This window comes from Drosophila mauritiana, chromosome 3R (assembly GCF_004382145.1).
Source record: "Drosophila mauritiana strain mau12 chromosome 3R, ASM438214v1, whole genome shotgun sequence".
NCBI lineage: Eukaryota > Metazoa > Arthropoda > Insecta > Diptera > Drosophilidae > Drosophila > Drosophila mauritiana.
In genome coordinates this window covers 20,542,033-20,564,089 of record NC_046670.1, presented here as the reverse complement: position 1 = coordinate 20,564,089, position 22,057 = coordinate 20,542,033, and the positions used below count along the sequence as shown (strand labels likewise).

Below are 22,057 nucleotides of genomic sequence, written 5' to 3'. Positions count from 1 at the left end.
ATTATCATTGCTGGAGGTTGCCTTATAAAGAAGGCCATTTCGCAGCTGTTGGGGTCAGTTTTTCGCTAGCTCTGAACCGCGCACGTTGTGTAATTTTTTGTTCGCGTAGTTCTATCAATTAGGTTTCCAAGTGAGTTCTCTGGTGGTTTCTTGTTTACTTACGTGGTTTTTTTTTTACAAATTGAATTAAGTCTATAAAGGTTGAATTGAATATATGAGTTCAGCCGAAGATCAAGTGTTAAAAGTAAAGTAATGATTACGCAATCGCTGAACACACCACATTCGAAATCGATTCGAGTGTTTACGCCCGGAAGAGATTGTTTTCATTTGGTGTTGGGTCCCCAACCGCCTATCGTCCCATTGCCCATATCAATTATTTAAGGCAGTGCAACTGACGTGTCTCAATGTAAATGAGTGCGCGATTCCATGGGGGATTCGCTGGCCATAAAGAAGGAAAATCAACATAGCCCACCTTATGCAAATATCAGAGCTAATCAACTTGCAGAAAATGACCACCCACTCCGTTGTTGACCTGCGCTCGGACACCGTCAGCCAGCCCACGGACAAGATGCGGGCCCGGATGGCCGCCGCCGTGGTCGGGGATGACGTTTACGGCGAGGATCCCACCGTCAACGAACTGGAGGCGCGGACAGCGGCCATTTTCGGCAAGGAGGCGGGCCTCTTTGTGCCCAGCGGCACCATGGGAAATCTACTGGCAAGTGAGTGGCAACTGCCAGGAGTCGTAAATAAGCCCGGCTCATTTTCGGTCTCTGCGCTAGTGGGTTTCCGTAGTGGGGAATCGCTTATGTTTATTAGTTTAAACCGAGGCCAGTCTCAGATTACACAAAAGGTGGCTGGGTGGGCGTGGGCCGAGCGAAAAGGTGAAAGAAACAAGAAAGCAGAGCTCATATCATGCATCAGGTACATTATCGTAAAGGCTAAGGGCAGCCATAAACATAACATTAATTTTTATAGACTTTAATATTAGACGTGGACGTGTGCCACACCGTCGAGGTCGAGCAAGGGAAAAGAAAAACTGAAGGATAAAGGACGAAGTCGCAAGGAGCTACCGCTTTGGGCATCGCAATCTGTAGTAATTTATGCATTCGCTCAAATTAATATTTCTAATGGAATTTGAAGTTTGCATTTTATTCAAAAGAAAACTGCTGCACTCAAACTTGTGATTGTGCTAATTTTTCAAGGGGGTTGCTCATTGGGCATGCAGCAATAAAAGGTAAAATTTATATGAGTACTTTCTGGTCTTGATTAAGATATTTCATTGAAGAACTCGAAAATATGGAAAAACCCCACTACGCTCATTATCAAATCATAATAAAATTCTAGTGTTTCCTCTTACTGATAATATAACCTTATCTAAGCAAGATTATGTACATTTAAAGCTAATTAAATATCTATTAAATTGCTGGGTATTAAATCCTTACGGGAGTTATGCAAATTTTTGAACGATAGGAATCATTAACTGAATCTTGTGAAGTAGTATCTATTTAGATCAGAAATAATTAGTAAGGCTGTATTAGTAGTATTAAAGATGTGTTCAGAGCTAAACCGAAAAGCCTATGGTTGAATCCTTGATTATCCCGAGCCAAGCGAATACCCCAATGTTTCCCTTGATAATCCCCCCAGTTATGGTTCACTGCCATCGTCGTGGCACGGAGGCCCTGGTCGGCGATTTATCGCACATCTTTCTGTACGAACAAGGTGAGAACAGCAAACACTCCGCCAGGCCTCAACGACTCCAGTGCGTCTTCATTAATCACGTTTAGGTGGCGCCTCGCATTTGGCCGGAGTCCAATTAGCCACTCTGAAGAACGAGCAGGATGGCACCTTTAGTCTACAGGATCTGCGCCGCAGGATTCGCCACGAAGACTGCCATGAGCCCATCACCTCGCTGGTGGTGGTGGAGCAAACCCACAATATCTGCGGCGGCAAAGTGGTGCCCCTGGCCTTCTTGGATGAGCTAGCTGCTCTGGTCCGTCAGCCGGGCGTGGGCACTGGAAACGCCCGCATCGCTCTCCACATGGACGGAGCGAGGGTCTTTAATGCGGCCACCGCCTTGGGCGTGGGAGTGGAGCGCATCTGCCGCGACTTCGATTCGGTATCCATCTGCCTCAGCAAGGGCTTATCGGCTCCCGTGGGATCCGTGTTGGTCGGCTCCAAGGCCTTCATTACGGAGTGAGTTTAACCCCACCCACGGCATGAGTATCTAATACGCTGCTTGCCGGCTCATATTTGCTTTTTCGGATCCGGTGACTCCAATACTTCGATATAATTACGGAAATTGGTGCTTAGCTGCAGTCCATTTTTAGTTATTGGTAACTATATCTTAGTAATGGAATTATTTGGCACTTTATTTACATATAATAGAATTTGATATTCGATGTTGGCCAATAACAAATAATTTTCCGCGTATAGAGCCCATCGACTGCGCAAAGCTTTGGGAGGCGGAATGCGACAGGTGGGAGTGTTAGCAGCAGCTGGACTGGTGGCTTTGGATGAAGTGGTTCCACTTCTGAGCAAAGATCACGAACGGACCAAGAAAATTGCCAAAGGTTGGTGTCATAACGTCTAACATAATTGCACACTTATAAATATCCATTTCCTCCTCAGCTATTTACGGACTGAATAGTCCCAACATTACCGTAGACTTGGAGTCTGTCCAAAGCAATATCCTTCTGGTAGAGATAACCCAACCCAAACTGAAGGCCAGTGAGTTCTCCACACGGTTGAGCATCGTTGATGCTGGAGAAGTGGAGGCCGGAGTGACGGACAAAAACGGAGCCGGAATCGTGGTGAAGGCCAGTGCCCGGGATTGGGCATTTGCGAGACTGGTGCTCTACCATCAGGTGGACGATGAGCAAGTGGACCTGGCCATCAAGAAGCTGAAGTACGTCATCGGCCAGTACGACAAGCAATGGCCCAGGACGTAGACTTTTGTAATTCTTTTGAATATTACTGGAAAGACAAACACAATTAGATTTTGCATTTTGTCGTTTAATTAAAGACACAGAGGGAGCAAAAGAAGATCTCAAATTTGTATTATTGCCCCTTGAGTGGGTCCGAGCTGCGTTTACATTCACGCATGACCGGGCACCGTTCCGTCGATGCTGATGGACATCCGGCCGGGCTCCAATTCCACCGCCCATTGGGCTGCTGCTCCGCCGACTCCTGTGCTCCATTTCCCCAGAAGTTTTCCCTTGTGTGTCTGCATGAGTGCCCGGCTGAATGAAATAATAAAATTATTTTTAAAATATTATTGTCAATCCAGCGATGTGCTCATCGATTTAAAAGCCTGCAGTACCCAGTGCTCCATCCTCGCAGCCATCGGACAGTTGTGATTTATAAGCAAACTTATCGCCGGCGAAGGCGGAATGCGCTCAAAATGATTGGATCCCGGCATCCGGGGTCTCTGTGTGTTCCCTTACAATGGATTAGAGAGCTGGGCTGAGTGAATAGCAGCCATGCGAGGGGCGGGGCACGGCATTGAAATGTTATATTTTATAAATTATGCTATGCCAAATGAAACGAAATTCAATTAGAGAAATTGCTGAAGCATTTGATAAATTGAAATTGGATTGACTCGGCCAAAGTTGGTCCTTTGTCTGCATTTTGAGCCTCCGCAGATTCTGGACGGGATTAATGTGTAACGAAAAGTCATCTGCCCAAATGGCAAGTAATTATGGAAGGTTGATTTTGCGATCGACTTTCGGAACTGCACCACTGGAACAACAACAACAACAGCAACAACAACGAAGTCGATTTGTGCCCGAAAGTATGCAATGCCCCCATTAAAGAGCCACTTTTCACTCTCACCCCCAAAAGCACACGCATGAGAGCTTTGCGCGAGTGAGATGGGAACACGGCGTACGAGTGTGCTGGGTAGAGGAGGGGCAGTCTATAAATAGCTGCTAGACATGCGACGCTGGGTGTGAAAATGTGTGTTTGCGGTATTGCTTTTTAGCCCATCGCTCCATCATCATCATCATCGCAGCAGTAGAAGTTAATAACCCTCCCGGTAATTCACCAACACCCGAATTTCAACTGCAAACTCACTGCCGCAGCTTATAAGCTTGTTTTTGCACGCTGGCCCGCAACATGTCAGGATGGCCGAGCGGTCTAAGGCGCCAGACTCAAGGCATTCAGTCTTGCCTTTCGCAGAAGGGCGTGTGAGCGTTCTGGTCCTCTCTGAGGGCGTGGGTTCGAATCCCACTTCTGACAAAATTTTTTTTATTTATTTTATATGGATATTTACTTTTCCTATTATTATAAAAATATATTTAATTGGAAATTAAGAAGCAATTATAATTTAAAGCTATATAATTCAAGCAAGGAAAAAGAATTTTAAAATATTTTAAGCATTATACGCCTGAAAATGGTAATTAAATTTATTAAAAAGCCAACTGTAAACAATAAAAATGCTTATTTAAAAAATTAATAAAAAGCCTGACATAGATAACAAATCGTTTTATTCGTAAAAGCTTGCGTTAACAAAATCAGGGGTTTAAATGCAATTATATTTCCACAATTAATTAATAGTTGTATGCCTAATTTCTTTGTATCCCATTTATTTCAGCTCTTTGCAAATGCCAAACCTAGTTTATGAATTTTGCATACTATTTAAGCCATTTTCAAAAATGAGCTCTTGACATAATTGCATGGTCTTTCTGATTTGTAAACATTTAATAGCATTTGAGGCCAATTAACGTAATTACATGGACCGGTAGACAGATGTGCAGCATGTAGTGCATTCAATTATGTGGCACACTCGCTTTTCCCAGCCGTTTAAACAAATGAATTGCTTCTAATGAAGTATTTAAGCGCACCTTTCTGGGCAGCCGTGTGTGCGATTTAGTTAAAGTTGAAGTAATTTAATTATGCATTTACACGGTCGACATGTTCAATTAACTAAAGCCACGTTACGTCGGCGCCGGCATTAATTTCTGGGGATTTTCAATTCAAACTCGCCTCTTAATGGGCATTAGCATGTTTATTATCGCCCCGAACGGCACCGACTTTATTGGCCATGCCGCTTTATGGCACGTGCCACGTCTGCCAGGATCGGATGGGTTGGGGCAAATGGGTTTCATATGCGCGGATACATGATGAATAGCGCAGCTCCTTGGCCCAATAAAATATGATGGAAAAACGCCATTCCCTCATTATGCCAGACGGGGATTGGCGTGTTACACTTTTCGGCGCCCGAAATGACAATCTGTCATGGAATAAAGTCGTAAACAGCGGCAGTGGCAGCCCAAGGAGCTGGCTGGGATTGTTCTGTGTCCTGGCTAAATTGAAATTTGCATGAAGTCCAGCCCCCACAACAACAAAATGATTATTCAATTTCAATAGCCACCTTGAAATCCGGCACAAAGATCTACAATGCTCGCCTTTTCAAAAGGGAAAGGCATACATTTGCAGATAAATTGTCATATCCGATTGATGAATGTAGGTATTTAAACAATGTGATGTGCCAAAAAGAACACAGGCTTTTGAAATATTTAATTGCTGGATCGCAACTTAAAAAACAATTTATTTACAACGACGCCATGCTTGCAATATGTTTTCGATGTGTGCGAAATTTACTTTGAACTCCTTTCATCGAATGTCCCAATTGTTCGATGGTTGTTCGGTTGCTCTAATTTAATTAATAGCATGCGCCTAACTAAAGTCAAACAATTTCCGTATTTAATCAACGAGAAAGCAAACGAATGACTCAGACCCAGCGCGTCAAAGGCAAAAGAAGAGTCGGCCATAAAGGATACTGGATGATAGATGCGGGGTGGTGTGTGGTTGTAAGTCATGCGAACTCATTTCGAAAATTAAGCAAATGTGCTTAAGTATAGGTGCGGTGTGTGTGTGTGTGTGTATGTGTATGCACAGTATGTGTATTTGCTTTTCCCTATTTTTCCTCTTTCCCCGCGTCGATGTGTGTGTTTGTTGGGGGCGTGGCTGGGTGAGCATAACGTGATTGCTGCCAATTTCACAAAGCAGCAAATTGATGATGAGCTAATGCTTTGAAAATTATTGGGAAAAAATATTTAATAGGTTTACGTCGAGCTCAAGCTGCGAACAAAAAACAAGGGACGGTTCGAATGGGTAGAGAAAGTGAGACAACTTGGCTAAAAGGGAAGAAAATATTCTTTAAAGCTTGTGGATGTCATATTAGCTTTGCTGTCAGTGGTTTTTGAACATTTAGTTCCATAAATCAAAGGTTATAAAATATATACAAGAAATTTAAATAATTATTGGGACACAATGTACTTAAGAAGTGGGCAAGCTTTTGGGGAACCCCAAAACATTACCTCCTAGGCAGAAAATTAGGTATGGCTATCTGTAAATAAACGATGGCGTAGCGTATTTTGAGGTATGTTCCCATGAGTACGGTCAGGGTTTTCCTACAATCGACACGCATTGGGATACCCGTTGATAACGCTTATCGGAAGATTACGCCAAGAGGGATGTGGTATATAAGCTTTTTAGCCCGCGCCAAAAGCAATCAAACACAATCGAATTAACATGGTCAACGGAATAGCCATTTTATTGCTTTGCGGACTGGGTCTCATCCATGCGAGCCAGTTAACGGAGGAACTTCACTTGGTTCACCATCGCTTAAGCAGGTTCAAGCAGCCACTATCCCAGGATATTAACCACGAAATCATAGACACTCGAGCTTCTAGTACAAGTGATACCCAATGCCTGGCGGATATAAAGGAGTTATTTGCCGGGCTGAAAACTGGCAGCTACTGGGCACTCAAAAGTAAGTTAAAATCCATTAGTTAATTGTGATTTTTAGGTAATATGTTTTGAAATATTTCAGTGCTCGATTCCTGGGGTTCTTTTCCCTCGGGCCTATTGTACGGAACCTTTTACGATCTGGGCAACTTCGATGAGTGTCTCAATATAAATCAGGAGATCAGCAGCAGCCAAACGATTAAAGGAAAATATTGTTTCATGGCTGTGCCTCTTAGAGATGTTCTTGATACCGGAATCGAGTCCCTAGAAGGCATGCAGATCAAGATTGCCACCTGTTTTCCGGCCTCCTGTTCGGCAACTCAAGTCGAGACCTTTGCTGGGCAATTATACCAAAATAAGGTCAACTCAAGCATGAGTTTTAATATCAGCATCGATGAGGACGGTTGCCAGACAAGCGATCCTGTTCCTTGGGATGGTCTTACCATTTTCACAGTGTAAGTGTAATACATAATTGAACCATGTTTATAACTTATTTCTTATTACAAATGTTATTTACAGTGTTATTCTGTCAGTGCTTACTTTAATAGTGGTTAGCTCAACGCTTTACGACTATTTCCTTTGCACAACTCAACAAAAACCTGCCTTGATCAAGATTATATCGGCCAGAGCGAATTCCCGAGCTCTTTTCCGTCTTGAGGTTAGCAGTTCCAATTCGAATGTCATTGATTGCCTTCATGGAATTAGGTGCATGTCCCTCATATGGGTGGTTTTTTTGCATGAGCATTTGTATTCCCTGATATCCCCAAACATCAATTTCACCTATGCGCTTGCGGTAAGTGTGTGATGCAGTATTTGCAAGGACAACACACTTTAAATTAAATATTTAAATACGTTTACAGTGGCTAGAGAAACCGAGCTCAAGCTTCTTTGTACATGGCTATTTCTCGGTGGATACGTTTCTATTTATTGGTGGCCTACTGGTATCCTTGACAGCTCTGCGAACCATGGAAAAGTGAGTACAAATCTTTAATCATATTAATGGATAATTTAATTAGTAAATTGGCTTCAGGACCAATGGAAAGCTAAATATCCCCAGGATGTATGTGAATCGCATTATTCGCATCCTGCCCGTTCTGGCCATGGCAATCTTGATCTACGTAAAACTAATGCCGGTTGTGAGCGGCGGACCCCTTTTCAAAAGTGGGTTCCATGGCAAAGAGGAGTGTGTGAATGGCTGGTACTGGGACCTGCTCTTCATCCAGAACTATGCAACGAAAACAGTTGTAAGCTCCACACTAAGGCTAGGCCCTTGTTTCGTTGCTAACAATTTGATATTTTTTAGTGTCTTGATCAGTCGTGGTATTTAGCGGTGGACATGCAGCTGTACATCCTCTCCCCTCTACTCCTGATTGGTCTCTACAAATGGGGCAAGAAGGCAGCTTGGGCCATTGTTGGCATTGTGGTTTTGCTTTCAGGTTGTCTGTTTGCCACCCAAATGGTCAATAATTACTCAATGAGTATTAAGTATGTCCTTGTACCGCCATGCAGTCACTTTACTTACTCCTGTTACTTTGCAGAAATGGTGGTGGCGATGATGAAGCCAACTCAAAGCTGTACCTTGCCACGCACACACATGCGGCTCCTTGGCTGATTGGATTCCTGTTCGGATACTTCCTGCACCTGAATCGTGACAGAAAGTTCCAGATTAGCTGGCTGGTACTATGGTCTGGTTGGATCATCAGCTTGGCGATGTTCTTCACCTCGATCTTTGCAACCTATCCGTCTGGGAAGTGGAGTGCTCCTCCGCTCTCCACCTTGGAGGAATCTCTGTACTACACTCTCACTCGGGTTGGCTGGCCATTGGCCATGTGCTGGGTGGTATTCGTCTGCATTCAGGGTTATGGTGGTCTGGCCAACAGTTTCCTCTCCACACCCCTGTGGCAACCACTCTCAAGGTTGTCCTATTCCGTCTTCATCTGGCACATGTTCGTCCAGGAGATAAACAGCCGGAATGTGAGGACCAGCACTTACTTCTCTTCCTACACTGTGGTATGTAATGCACCATTCGACCATTTTAGTTTTGTTTCGTAATTAACATTCGGTATCTTGCAGATGCTCAACTTCTGGTCTGACTTTGGCATAAGTCTGATTATGTCCTATGCTTTATATCTTATTATTGAGGCTCCTATAGGCGGGCTGCATTCACTTTGGAGTCCATCGGGAAGTTCAAAGTCGCCAGCGGCTGTACGGCCTGTATTAACTTCTGTTGTGGAGCACAAGCGTAATGGTGATGAGCCCGAACATAGATAAGCTGTCTGAACTGATAAGTATTTAAAAAAGTTAAGAGCGTTTACATAACTTTTCTGCATATTAGACTAATACAAAGTCAAATAGTATTAACTACGAAACTGCCTTCCTAAATAAGAGATTTTTGCAATATGCACTCCATCAAATTATGTAAAAGTATCTCAGGTCTAAGCCAAATTAAATATAGTTTATCAAAATATGTTTGTGCATTTTTTCTTTCTAACTAATTAATCGCAAAAATTTTCATTTTCTTATGAATATTACTTGTTGGTTGCAGTATATAAACGTTGCCCCAAAAACACATACTTACTAATCGGTTGTCATATTAGCAGATAGCGCTTATCGCTTCTGATTTGCCATATAAAATCACGGTCGATTCCCTCAATGCTCTCAATCGCAAGTCAATTAAAATGGTTAATGTAGTTAGTATTTTATTGTTCTACGGACTGGTGGCCACCAGTGCCTTGGAGCTTACGGATCCTGATGTTTCGAAAACATATGAATACATGGGTCAGTTGCGGCCATTAGGATTGGAATTCGCGGAGTTCTTTAAAAATGTGACTCTGGAGAGCCTGGGCGTATCCGACTCCAAGTTGGCCAGTGCGGAGGATGAGTTATGTTTGGCAGAATTGGAGGCAGTAATGAATGGCATCTCGTTAAGGGAAACTTGGGCTTTAAAGAGTAAGTAAATCCAAATTCAATTGGCCTGCAATACTAATACTATTTTATTGCTATCTATTAGTGATCGATGCATGGGGTTTTATTCCCAACGGACTTCTGACCGGCAATTTATTCGATCTTGGTAACTTCGATGAATGCCTTTCCATTAAAGAAGTGGTCGGTGGTCAGAGAATAACAGGAAAGTACTGCTTTCTTCTGGCCAACAGTGAGAGGATCGCCACTTGTTTCCCTGCTTCATGCTCGTCCACACAAATGGAACCCTTCGTGGAGCAACTGATGGCATTGATCAACTTAAACAGCTCTAGCTTAAAAATGAGGATCAGTGAGGCGAGTTGCCAAACAAGTAATATTGAGCCTTGGAATGGACTGACTATTTTCACCATGTATGATAACTTTTATTCCCAACAGAAGGGTTGTCTTAACCATTTTGATTTCAGAGTAATCCTATCATTGATGAGCGTTATTGTGCTTTCTGTTACGTTATTTGATTACTTCCTGTGCGAGGATCCCAGTAAGTATATTAATGTATTACCTCCCAATGAAGTACATAACATCAATGTCTATTTTCCAGGTAGTATTCCACCTCTGGTGAAGGCTTTTTCAGCTAGAGCCAACTCTCGCGCACTTTTTCGCATCGTCCCAAACAAAAGTAATCCAAATGTGATCGAGTGTTTCCACGGCATCCGCTGCATGACACTTTTCTGGGTTATCTACTGCCATGAATTCATATTTTTTCTGAAATCGCCAAACCTTAACAGGTTTGATTTATATCCTGTAAGGATACTCAACAATCAGATGTTGAAATATTTTGTAATAATGTGCATGTTTTAGTGGACCGTAAAACCATTTTCCAGTTTTGTGCTACACGGATACTTCGCCGTTGACTCTTTTTTCGTCCTAGGAGGTCTTTTGGTATCTATGATTGCCCTACGTTCTATGGAAAGGTAGGTACCTATATCGAGTGTCATTCAAAAACGAAATTTATATGTTAGTTCTTAATAGATCCGGGGGAAGATTAAACCCATTTTTGATGTATCTGCACCGGATACTTCGCATTTTGCCTGTCGTTGCAATCGCCATACTAATCTATATGACAATGATGACTGTAGTCAGTGGTGGCCCAATGCTCAAAAACGGTTACCATGGCATGGAGTATTGTTTAAATGGATGGTTCTGGACTTTGTTGTTCATTCAGAACTATGCAGCGCAGAATATTGTAAGTAATACATTTACGTAATGGCTGTAATCAGATACGATACGGCAACTACATAGATAGATAGATAATTCGATAAATAACGTTATCAAAACGCGGACCCAGGCAGCTTTTTAATTTCCTAATACATATTTATCTAGAACAGCATGAACTTCTCTATTGATTTCAGTGTCTGGATCATACTTGGTACTTGGCAGTGGACATGCAGCTATTTATCATCTCCCCGATCCTCCTGATCGCTCTGTACAACTGGGGCAAGAAGGCAGCTGCTGGAATCGCAGTACTTGTGGTTTTGCTATCTGGCTGCCTTTTTGCCACCCAGATGGTCAACCACTACTCGTTGCTTATTAAGTAGGTTTACTGTTTTAATTTGATATTCTGAACTGAAGTGTAACCTAACTTGATCCGCACAGAATTAACAACGGCGATGACGGGGTTCCCAACAAAAAATTGTATCTAGCCACTCACACTCACGCTGCTCCTTGGCTTATTGGATTCCTATTCGGATACTTTCTGCATATAAATCGCGGAAAGAAATTCCAGCTAAGCAAGCCTATTGTGTGGTTAGGCTGGATTCTCAGCTTAGCGATGCTTTTTACATCGATCTTCGCACTATATCCGGCTTCACAGCTGACTGCTCCTCCTCTTTCCACGCTGAAGGAATCCCTATACTACACCCTTACCCGGTTGGCTTGGCCCTTGGCCATTTGCTGGATAATTTTCGCCTGCATGCAGGGCTATGGTGGTGTGGTCAATAGTTTCCTTTCCACACCCTTGTGGCAACCGCTTTCCAGACTTTCCTACTCCATGTATATTTGGCACATGTTTGTCCAAGAGGTGAATAGCAGAAACGTCCGGACTAACACATACTTCACCAACTACTTCGCGGTAGGTTGTTGTTTGCAACAGTGATTGTAATATTTGTTATTCAATGCTACTTATTTTTGCAGATGGAACGTTTCTGGTATGACCTTGGCTTTACCGTGCTTATGTCCTACATTTTGCACCTAATAATCGAAGCTCCGTTGTGTGGACTTGATAGTATTTTACGGCGACGAAAGGACCCTCCAGCTACCAATCAGGCAAACATCATTTCTAATGAAGGCGACCTGGAGAACAGAGACCCCGAAGATCAAAATGGGACTGAGACGAACCCGATAAATATTTCTGAAATACATAAATAATTTCGGAATGTTCTTCTTTATATTTCAAAAATGAATAAACTAGCTTTTCTCTTCTTCTACTCCGGATGGCATAACTTACTACATTCTTAATGTGGGTTCATTCACCGTATCAAGTTAAACACTTCCACACCTTGCAGCCTGATAGTAAATCAATATGACGATTACCTGATAACAGATAATAGCCCCATTGCGCGGTAATTATTTCTGCTACCCAAAGGTTTTATTGATTGCTCATAACAGCCGTCTAGATGTCTCCTAGAATGTATTCTAATGCTGCGGGCATCTGAACCCGAAGCTTATCTTCGGTACCCTTTTCCCCAGACTACATTGAAGGTAAACGCAGGTGCCAAGTTCAGTTAATCAAAGTCTTTTGCGTCTGGCTACTGACATTTTAAACAGAAGGAAATAGACCCTTTAAACCAATGCCGCCGTCTCACATATCTAGGTTTAATATGATTTGAGTTCGCAGAACACTTTCAAAATGTATTGATCACAGTCCAATACACCGAAAAAAAAACTAAATGGCTTAGCTCCTGCGAATGGTAAATTGTTTTGGGAGAAGGAACAAAATGTACATGTAATCAATGTAACATGATTTTTGAATAAATTCTTTTTGACATGTTGTAGAGGATATTCCCATAGAAACCATGAAAGTCCCCTAGAAAATTTAGGTCTAAGGTACCCAGAAATCCATGTTTACGCTCGATTAGCCTATCAAATTGTCCACCTGCACGACACTTGGACAACTGTAATAGCATTGATTACGTTTTATCAGTGATCTTTTTTATCATTTAAAGAGTATATGTACACCTTGTCCATTTTTTGGTGAGACTGTAAGTGTACGTGTTCATCCAATTGAAATTCTTTGACAACCGTTCATGACTTTTCCCTTAACAATTTATTATATTATATGTAATTCTAGTGCTCGGAAAATACTGGTGCTGTGTAAGAAAGTGCACTTTTTATGTAACAACCATAATTCAATAAATTGATTAAATAGTTACAATTCCTTTAATTTCAATGATACATAAACTGACTACAGATTTCTGCTGAACTCAATGAAAAAGTACCGAATCGATAACAATTTTTGTTCTAATCACTTGCTTGAATAAATTTCTGTTGAAATTATTAAAAGCCTATAAATAAAATTCTGCGAATCCCAGTTAGTCTTTTGCAGAGCGATTATAGTCAAAGCACCATCAATATAGAATCCGTGCAGTATCAATAGTAAGGTTAGGTCACAAAATCATCTCCTAAAGGGCATTTTTGTTAGCATGAATTAGAGATAATACGATAGCGCTATCATCAGAGTTTTTCATCAGAGTTGTACTATTTAGTCTATATTGTTGATTGTCGCACGTATTGTCAAAAAGTTACCACTTGCATTATAAAAGCATTAGATACCTTTTAATTTTCAGTTAAAATTGAAAGATCAGCCTTAGCCGTTATATTAATCCCAAATAAATTACCAATTGGGCCATCGCAGTCGATGCTATGTTTAAATATACAATTTTACTTCCCTGAATTGGAAAAATACTCCGCTCAAAAAATAGGATTTTAGGAATAGAAGCCAGTTGGACACTATTCAGCCACATCTTTGTTAGTCGAATACCTAATAAAATGCGGCTGATAGTATCTTCAGTGTTTATTTCCTATAAAATTGTCGACTATTGTTATTCTCAGCAGGTGCGAGGCACATTCTGACTTTATTTATTTAATTTACAGCGAAAGTCCCGAAACCTACTTCAAATTTATTATTAAGTGTCATTATAATCAGGAAGACACATCTATGAAGACATGTCTATGTTAACCAGGATTATGACCATGTGAACTAAATACTGCTGTACGTGTTTTCAAAGTTAACAGGGTAGTAATATTCGAGCCTCCACTTAAAAAGTCAACCTTGCCCTTATCGCATTCAATACTTATCGCTTGTATATAAAGCCTCACGATTTGGACAGAGACCATTAATAGCAATTCAGTTAGCATGGTTAAAATTCTCAGTTTTATTTTGCTTAGTGGGCTTGTGCTCATCGGTGCCACACAGTCTGAGGACAGAAGTGTCCTGGAAGAATACCAGCGTCTGAGGAAGCTCAAACCGTTGGGTATTGAGTTTGCAGATTACTTTCAAAATGTAACGCTAAATGATTTGAGCCTGTTTGACTCGCGATTGCCCACAGAGGCGGATCTTCTGTGCGTCGATGACTTAAATAAGCTTGTCTCGGCTCTTCAAGGTGGACAATATTGGGCAATCAAAAGTGAGTTAACAGTTCATAATACGAGATTGGAAAGAAGATCATTTGTGATTTACATTCAGTGATTGACGCATGGGGAGGCATACCATCTGGTATTTTCGCGGGTAACGTGTATGACTTGGGAAATTTCGACGAGTGCATCAATATCAAGAAGGACGCCATACGTGGAAAATACTGCTTTTTAGACGTCTCACCCGCGAAAATACTGGGAGTTCAGAGTTCATTAGCCGGAATATTGAAAATGAAAACGGCTACATGCTTTCCGGCTTCCTGTTCGGCCACTCACATGAACAAGTTTGTGGATACAATTTTAAAAAAGATACTGAATGTGAATATGCCCAGTACAGCCATGAGTATCAGCGATGATTCTTGCCAAACAGCCGAACGCGAGCCCTGGAATGGACTAACGATTTTAACAATGTAAGAATGTTGGAAGTTTAATTGATGTGCCTTCTAATCAATTCTGATTACAGAGTCATACTGTCAGTGATGGGCGTAATCGTGGCTATAGCTACGTTGTACGATTACTTTTTGGTCAAGAGTCAGGGTAAGTGTTTATAGTACTACATCTTTAGCATAAAATAATACATTAATGTATCCTTACATCACAGATCAACTTCACACGGCTGTCAAGTTGTTTTCAGCCAGGGCCAACTCTCGTGCACTTTTCCGCATTGTGGTAAACCAATCAAACCCCAATGTAATTGAATGCCTTCACGGAATTAGGTGTATGTCCCTTTTCTGGGTGGTTTGGCTTCATCAGTATGCAAGTATATTTGCTTCGCCAAACATTAATCGATTTGCTATTCTTTCGGTGAGTCAATAATTTCATTTTTAAATGAATATTAAATACATAATAATCATTAAATATTACAAATTTAATTTTCTAGTGGCTTAAAACGCCTATCACCATGTTTTTTCTCGAGGGAACTTTTTCGGTTGATTCATTTTTCTTTATCGGCGGTTTGTTGGTTTCATTGATTGCACTGCGAACAATGGAAAGGTAGGTCGTTAACGTACTTTGAGGAAACCTAAACCTATATTCATTCATATGCACTTGCACCCACTTTCAGAAACAAAGGCAGTCTTAATGTGCCATTGATGTATCTTCACCGTTTAATCCGCATTCTTCCTATTTTGGCCATTTCTATTCTGGTCTACACGCAACTTACAGGTGTTTTGGGAAATGGGCCACTATTTAAGGGCGGATCTAATAGTAAAGCGTCATGTGAAAAATCTTGGTATATGACCTTGCTTTTCGTAGTTAATTTCGCAAATGATATGGTAAGTAGAATCTTATCTTTCACTTTTACCATTTGATATATTAACTAAAACCTGAATAATATAGTGCCTAGATCATACCTGGTATTTGGCGGTGGACATGCAGCTCTTCCTCATATCTCCTATCCTTTTATTTGCTCTTTATAAATGGGGCAAGAAGGCTGCTGCTGCTATCGGCGTTCTAATAGTTCTGCTATCTGGATGTCTGTTTGCCACCATGATGGTTAACCACTATTCTATAACGAGGTAAGCTATTACAATATGGGGTTTCTCCGACAACTAATCTTTTACAATTTTATTTCACAGCCTTGATCTTTCCCTTCAGAAGAAAATGTATTTCTACACCCATACTCACGCGGCTCCGTGGCTCATTGGATTCTTATTTGGCTACTTTGTGTACTTGAGTAAGGGAAGGAAGTTTAAACTGAACTGGATAGCCGTCTGGTCGGGATGGATTCTTTGCCTGGCTATGCTCTTTACCTCGATCTTCGCACTCTATCCGAAACTTGAATCGGGAAAGCCTTGGCTAATGACCACCCTGGAAGTGTCATGTTTTTACACCCTTACCCGTGTGGGCTGGCCCTTGGCAATTGGTTGGGTGGTCTTCGCCTGCATGCAAGGATACGGCGGGTTGGCCAACAGTTTCCTCTCTTCACCGCTGTGGCAACCTATTTCCAAATTATCATATTCCATATACATATGGCACAGTTTCATCCAGGAAATAAACCAACGAATTGTTAGAACAAATACATACTTTTCGAATTACCAAGTGGTGAGTCAACTGGTATTTTTTGCATATTGATGAAAATAATTTCGATATTATTATCTTTTTTAGATGCTTAATTTCTGGTCAACCATGGGATTCACTGTGCTCTTTTCGTATCTCCTGTACTTGCTAATTGAGGCGCCTATTGGTGGACTTGACATCCTATTCCGTCCAAAGAAGAAAGCTCCTGCAGAAATTAAACTGATGACAGATTCAGATAAAGTTTGTGAAAGCCATGGACATGATGTTGACTCAAGTAACCAAAGAGAACTTGAAGGCATTGAGTCAAATGTTGAACAACCAGCTGATAAGTCTCAATTAGAATAGAATTAAATAGTTTTATTGATCTTAACTTTAAAAAGCTAAGTGCACGTGACTAAGGCAATTGTTGTTTTAAATAAAAGAGCAGTCGTGTGCTAAGTCTTACGGAGTATCTATTAGTACTAAGTTGTAATCGCATTGTAAAAGGCTACGATTGGCTTATCATTTTCATTCACTCATTATCAAATGACACATGTCACTTTATGTGCTTCTAGTCGGTATTTATATATTTTTAGTTCTCGAATAAAAGGTGTTCCTAATTCTCCGAGTAACTAAAAATGTGGACCCTCCTGCCACAAATCAAGCGAACATATTTTCTAAAGAAATGTTTAAATAAACTTACTATCTTCCTTAATGTGGGTTCATTCACCGTATCAAGTTAAACGTTTCCACATCTTGCAGCCTGATAGGAAATCAATATGACGATTACCTGATAACAAATAATAACGCCATTGTTCGGTAATTATTCCTGCTACCCAGAAGTTTTATTGATTGGTCATAACAACCGTCTAGATGTCTCCCAAAATTTCTTCTAATGGTGCGGGCATCTGAACCAAAAGCTTATCATCGGTGTTACCCCTATTTCCAGACTACATTGAAGGCAAACGCAGGTGCCAATCTAAGTTAACCCAATCGTTTCTCGATGGAGATTTAGAACAGTAGAAAAAATACCCTTACATCGATTTCATGTTCATTATAAAGTCAGAGACTTATTACTGCGAAGTGAAAATATAAATGGATTAGCTCCCGCTAACTCAAAATTTTTATGAACCATAACCAAATTAATTTTTCTTATGACAAATCAAACAGATCCACTAATTTAAGAAAATGTTCTTCTCTTCTTATTGAAAAAGAGTGCATTATTTAAGAATCGTTAAAAATGATTTTTAAATAAATTTCTTTTAATTATGAATAAAAACCCATATAGCCAATGGTATTCCCCTAGCAAATAAATGTCTAAGCTACCAGAAATCATTTTTTGCGTTCTATTGGGGTATCAAATTGGCCACCTGTTCGTCACTTGGACAACTGTTATGACAAATGTCATAGATTACGTGTTATCAGCGATTTTCGTATCTTTTAAACGGTACACACCTTGGCAATTTTTTCAGCAAGAACGTAAGTGGTACTTGTACTTAATAATTCTTCCTATTGCAATACTTTGACAGCTGTGCGTGCCTTTTACCTTACCAATTTATTATATATTATGCCTCCTTGCTGGGTGTAATAACAATATTTCGATAAATTGATAAAAATTGTTATAGTTTCTCTATTTTCAACGATACAAACTGATTACAGCTTTCTGCCGAACTCAATGAATAAGTACCCAATCGATAACCATTTTAAGTCTAATCACTCACTTGAATAAATTTCTGTTGAAATTATAAAGAGGCCATAAATAAAATCCTGAGAAACGAAGTTAGTCTTTTGCGGAGTCGTTATGGCTTAAACACTAGTAATAATGAATATAATATAAATCAGTTGCTAGGTTAGGTCACTAAATCATCTATTTAAGGGTACTTCCGCTACTACGAAATTCTGATAATACATAGCTATTTTACTATTTAGTGTATGTGGCAGTTTTAATCGGTATGTGGGCGTTTAAGTGGAGGGTGATCCAAGTTAAAGAATAACAGAAGGAAAATATAAAACACATATTTAAAAGTAAAGGCGTGGCAGTTTTGGGTGGCTTGTGGGCGTGTCAGTTTTGGTGGGAATGGAAACTACAGGAAACAAACTGCTGCTTCTATGTCTCAGCATACTTAATCTCAACTTTCTGGATTTATAGTTCCTCAGATTAAGGCGTTCATACTTACGGTCAGATGGACATTGGCAGATTGCATCGGCTAATGCTCTCGATCAAGAATAACTTCAAAAGTTACGAAACGCTTCTTTCCACCTGATACATTCCTTTCATCGGATCAAATATACCCATTTACTTAACGCTTAACGGGTATATTAAAAGATCAGCTCAAATCGTTACAGCTTGGTTTCCTCAAAAAATGGGATTATAGGACTGATATTGGACACCATTCGGCGAAATCTTTTTTGAACGAATTCTAAGTAAAATACGGCTGATAGTGTCTTCAGTGTTTATTTCCTATTAAATTGTCGACTATTGTTATTCTCAGCAGGTGCGCGGCACATTCTGACTTTATTTATTTAATTTACAGCGAAAGTCCCGAAACCTACTTCAAATTTATTGAGTGTCATTATAATTAGGAAGACACATAATGTGTCTATGTTAACCAGGATTAGGGCCATGTGAACTAAATACTGCTGTACGTGTTTTCAAAGGTAACAGGGTAGTAATATTCGAGTCTCCACTTATAAATTCAACCTTGCCTTTATCGCATTCAATACTTATCGCTTGTATATAAAGCATTACGATTTGGACAGAGACCATTAATAGCGATTCAGTTAGCATGGTTAAAATTCTCAGTTTTATTTTGCTTAGTGGGCTTGTGCTCATCGGTGCCACACAGTCTGAGGACAGAAGTGTCCTGGAAGAATACCAGCGTCTGAGGAAGCTCAAACCGTTGGGTATTGAGTATGCAGATTACTTTCAAAATGTAACGCTAAATGATTTGAGCCTGTTTGACTCGCGATTGCCCACAGAGGCGGATCTTCTGTGCTTCGATGACTTAAATAAGCTTGTCTCGGCTCTTCAAGGTGGACAATATTGGGCAATCAAAAGTAAGTTAACAGTTCATAATACGAGATTGGAAAGAAGATCATTTCTGGTTTACATTCAGTGATTGACGCATGGGGAGGCATACCATCTGGTATTTTCGCGGGTAACGTGTATGACTTGGGAAATTTCGACGAGTGCATCAATATCAAGAAGGACGCCATACGTGGAAAATACTGCTTTTTAGACGTCTCACCCGCGAAAATACTGGGAGTTCAGAGTTCATTAGCCGGAATATTGAAAATGAAAACGGCTACATGCTTTCCGGCTTCCTGTTCGGCCACTCACATGAACAAGTTTGTGGATACAATTTTAAAAAAGATACTGAATGTGAATATGCCCAGTACAGCCATGAGTATCAGCGATGATTCCTGCCAAACAGCCGAACGCGAGCCCTGGAATGGACTAACGATTTTAACAATGTAAGAATGTTGGAAGTTTAATTGATGAGCCTTCTAATCAATTCTGATTACAGAGTCATACTGTCAGTGATGGGCGTAATCGTGGCTATAGCTACGTTGTACGATTACTTTTTGGTCAAGAGTCAGGGTAAGTGTTTATAGTACTACATCTTTAGCCTAAAATAATACATTAATGTATCCTTACATCACAGATCAACTTCACACGGCTGTCAAGTTGTTTTCAGCCAGGGCCAACTCTCGTGCACTTTTCCGCATTGTGGTAAACCAATCAAACCCGAATGTAATTGAATGCCTTCACGGAATTCGGTGTATGTCCCTTTTCTGGGTGGTTTGGATTCATCAGTATGATAACGTATTTTCTGCGCCAAACATTAATCGATTTAGTTTCCTTTCGGTAATTAAAATTTCATTTTTTCAAATGAATATTTTATATTTAATTGGTCTTATATATTTTTTTAATATTTAATTGCTTTTATTTTTCTAGTGGCTACAAACGCCTTTCACAATGTTTTTTCTGGAGGGAAATTTTTCAGTCGATTCATTTTTCTTTATCGGAGGTTTCTTGGTTTCATTAAATGCACTGGGAACAATGGAAAAGTACGTTCTTAACTTATCTCCTGGAAAGAAAAATTTAATTATGAATTTGCATACCCTTTCAGAAACAAAGGCAGAATGAATGTTCCAAGAATGTATATACGTCGTTTCATCCGCATTTTTCCTATTCTGGCCACGTCTATTCTGGTCTACACGCAACTTACAGGTGTTTTGGGGGATGGGCCACTTTTCAAGGGAGGATATAGTAAGAAAGCATCATGTGCAAAAACTTGGTACATGACCTTGCTCTTCGTTGTTAATTTCGCAAATGATATGGTAAGTGAAAACTGATGTTTAATATATAGTTATTTGATGACGTCTATGATCCCAAACCGGAATATTTTAGTGCTTAGATCATACCTGGTACTTGGCGGTGGACATGCAGCTCTTCCTCATATCTCCTATCCTTTTATTTGCTCTTTATAAATGGGGCAAGAAGGCTGCTGCTGCTATCGCCGTTCTAATAGTTCTGCTATCTGGATGTCTGTTTGCCACCATGATGGTAAACCACTATTCTTTAAAGAGGTAAGATAACAAAACATAGTTATGTCCGAAAACTGAAAAACTTGTTTACTTTTATATTTCACAGCCTTGACTTTTCCTTGCAAAAGAAAACGTATTTCTACACCCATACTCACGCGGCTCCGTGGCTCATTGGATTCTTGTATGGCTACTTTGTGTTCTTGAATAAGGGAAGAAAGTTTAAACTGAACTGGATAGCCGTCTGGTCGGGATGGGTTCTTTGCCTGGCTATGCTCTTTACCTCGATCTTCGCACTGTATCCAAAACTTGAGTCGGGAAAGCCTTGGCTAATGACCACCCTAGAAGTGTCATCTTATTACACCCTTACCCGTGTGGGCTGGCCCTTGGCAGTTGGTTGGGTGGTCTTCGCCTGCATGCAAGGATACGGCGGGATGGCTAACACTTTTCTCTCCTCTCCCCTGTGGCAACCTATTTCCAAATTATCATATTCCATATACATATGGCACAGTTTCATCCAGGAAATAAACAAACGAATTGGTAGAACAAATACGTACTTCTCCAATTACCAAGTGGTAAGTCAACAGGTATTTTCACACTGATAAGAATTATTTCGATCCCATTATCATTTTTCAGATGCTTAATTTCTGGTCAACCATTGGATTCACTGTGCTTTTTTCCTATCTCCTGTACTTGCTTATTGAGGCGCCTATTGGTGGACTTGACCTCTTTTTACGCCCAAAAAAGAAATCACCAGTGGAGATTAAGGCGATGACGGACTCAGACCGAGTGGGCGAAGGCCATGGACATGATGTTGACTCAAGTAACCAAAGAGAACTGGAAGGTACTGAATCATGTGCTGACCAACTCGCTGAAAAGTCTCAATAAAATCAGCAATAAATATCTTTATTGATTCAAATTCCGAAAAATTAAAGAGTCACATTCTTTAATCCGCGTGCTTAACATTTATTCAAAGGTGCATACAAGCTATTGTCACGTGCACGATAAGGTTGTTTTAAATAACAGAGATTTCGTTTGCTTAATCTTACCAAGTATCTATTAGTACTATGTTTTAAAAGAATTGATTAAAGTTACCTGAAAAGATTGGCTTATCAGGCGTTTTCCATTGAACTTATTAAGCAATGACTAA

The 22,057-nt window shown here is 40.4% G+C and overlaps 5 protein-coding genes and 1 non-coding gene across 8 annotated transcripts; all 6 read left to right on the top strand.

Moving 5' to 3' along the window:
* Positions 1-47: 47 nt before the first annotated feature.
* Positions 48-3,044, top strand: LOC117145071 (probable low-specificity L-threonine aldolase 2). Of its 2 annotated transcripts, XM_033310587.1 has the most exons (6): positions 48-130; positions 506-719; positions 1,645-1,719; positions 1,785-2,193; positions 2,434-2,570; positions 2,629-3,044. In XM_033310587.1, the coding sequence occupies exons 2-6, from the start codon at positions 509-511 to the stop codon at positions 2,946-2,948; spliced, it is 1,152 nt and encodes a 383-aa protein (XP_033166478.1). In that variant the 5' UTR covers positions 48-130; positions 506-508; the 3' UTR covers positions 2,949-3,044. The 2 variants fall into 2 exon arrangements, with proteins under 2 accessions (XP_033166478.1, XP_033166477.1); XM_033310586.1 differs by lacking the exon at positions 48-130 and having other exon boundaries at positions 182-719.
* Positions 3,045-4,115: 1,071 nt separating this feature from the next.
* Trnal-caa lies at positions 4,116-4,236 on the top strand. Its single transcript has 2 exons — positions 4,116-4,153; positions 4,192-4,236. It is a non-coding gene; the product is annotated as a tRNA-Leu (tRNA).
* Positions 4,237-6,534: 2,298 nt separating this feature from the next.
* On the top strand, positions 6,535-9,021 carry LOC117144838 (nose resistant to fluoxetine protein 6). The gene is made up of 8 exons (XM_033310231.1): positions 6,535-6,775; positions 6,836-7,205; positions 7,270-7,543; positions 7,611-7,723; positions 7,781-7,991; positions 8,054-8,235; positions 8,289-8,760; positions 8,824-9,021. The coding sequence occupies exons 1-8, from the start codon at positions 6,535-6,537 to the stop codon at positions 9,019-9,021; spliced, it is 2,061 nt and encodes a 686-aa protein (XP_033166122.1).
* Positions 9,022-9,428: 407 nt separating this feature from the next.
* On the top strand, positions 9,429-12,096 carry LOC117144703 (nose resistant to fluoxetine protein 6). Its single transcript, XM_033310032.1, has 9 exons — positions 9,429-9,699; positions 9,761-10,082; positions 10,137-10,210; positions 10,271-10,473; positions 10,531-10,643; positions 10,702-10,915; positions 11,082-11,263; positions 11,326-11,800; positions 11,863-12,096. The coding sequence occupies exons 1-9, from the start codon at positions 9,429-9,431 to the stop codon at positions 12,094-12,096; spliced, it is 2,088 nt and encodes a 695-aa protein (XP_033165923.1).
* A 1,987-nt stretch (positions 12,097-14,083) lies between these two features.
* LOC117143845 (nose resistant to fluoxetine protein 6-like) lies at positions 14,084-16,973 on the top strand. The gene is made up of 9 exons (XM_033308701.1): positions 14,084-14,354; positions 14,414-14,771; positions 14,825-14,898; positions 14,963-15,165; positions 15,242-15,354; positions 15,425-15,635; positions 15,700-15,878; positions 15,939-16,404; positions 16,468-16,973. The coding sequence occupies exons 1-9, from the start codon at positions 14,084-14,086 to the stop codon at positions 16,723-16,725; spliced, it is 2,133 nt and encodes a 710-aa protein (XP_033164592.1). The 3' UTR covers positions 16,726-16,973.
* A 2,172-nt stretch (positions 16,974-19,145) lies between these two features.
* Positions 19,146-22,038, top strand: LOC117143549 (nose resistant to fluoxetine protein 6-like). 2 transcript variants are annotated; one of them, XM_033308289.1, is made up of 9 exons: positions 19,146-19,416; positions 19,476-19,833; positions 19,887-19,960; positions 20,025-20,227; positions 20,318-20,430; positions 20,493-20,703; positions 20,774-20,952; positions 21,017-21,482; positions 21,544-22,038. In XM_033308289.1, exons 1-9 carry the CDS (start codon positions 19,146-19,148, stop codon positions 21,793-21,795), a joined length of 2,127 nt encoding a protein of 708 aa, XP_033164180.1. In that variant the 3' UTR covers positions 21,796-22,038. The 2 variants fall into 2 exon arrangements, with proteins under 2 accessions (XP_033164180.1, XP_033164181.1); XM_033308290.1 differs by lacking the exon at positions 19,146-19,416 and having other exon boundaries at positions 19,693-19,707; positions 19,761-19,833.
* The last annotated feature ends 19 nt before the right edge of the window (positions 22,039-22,057 follow it).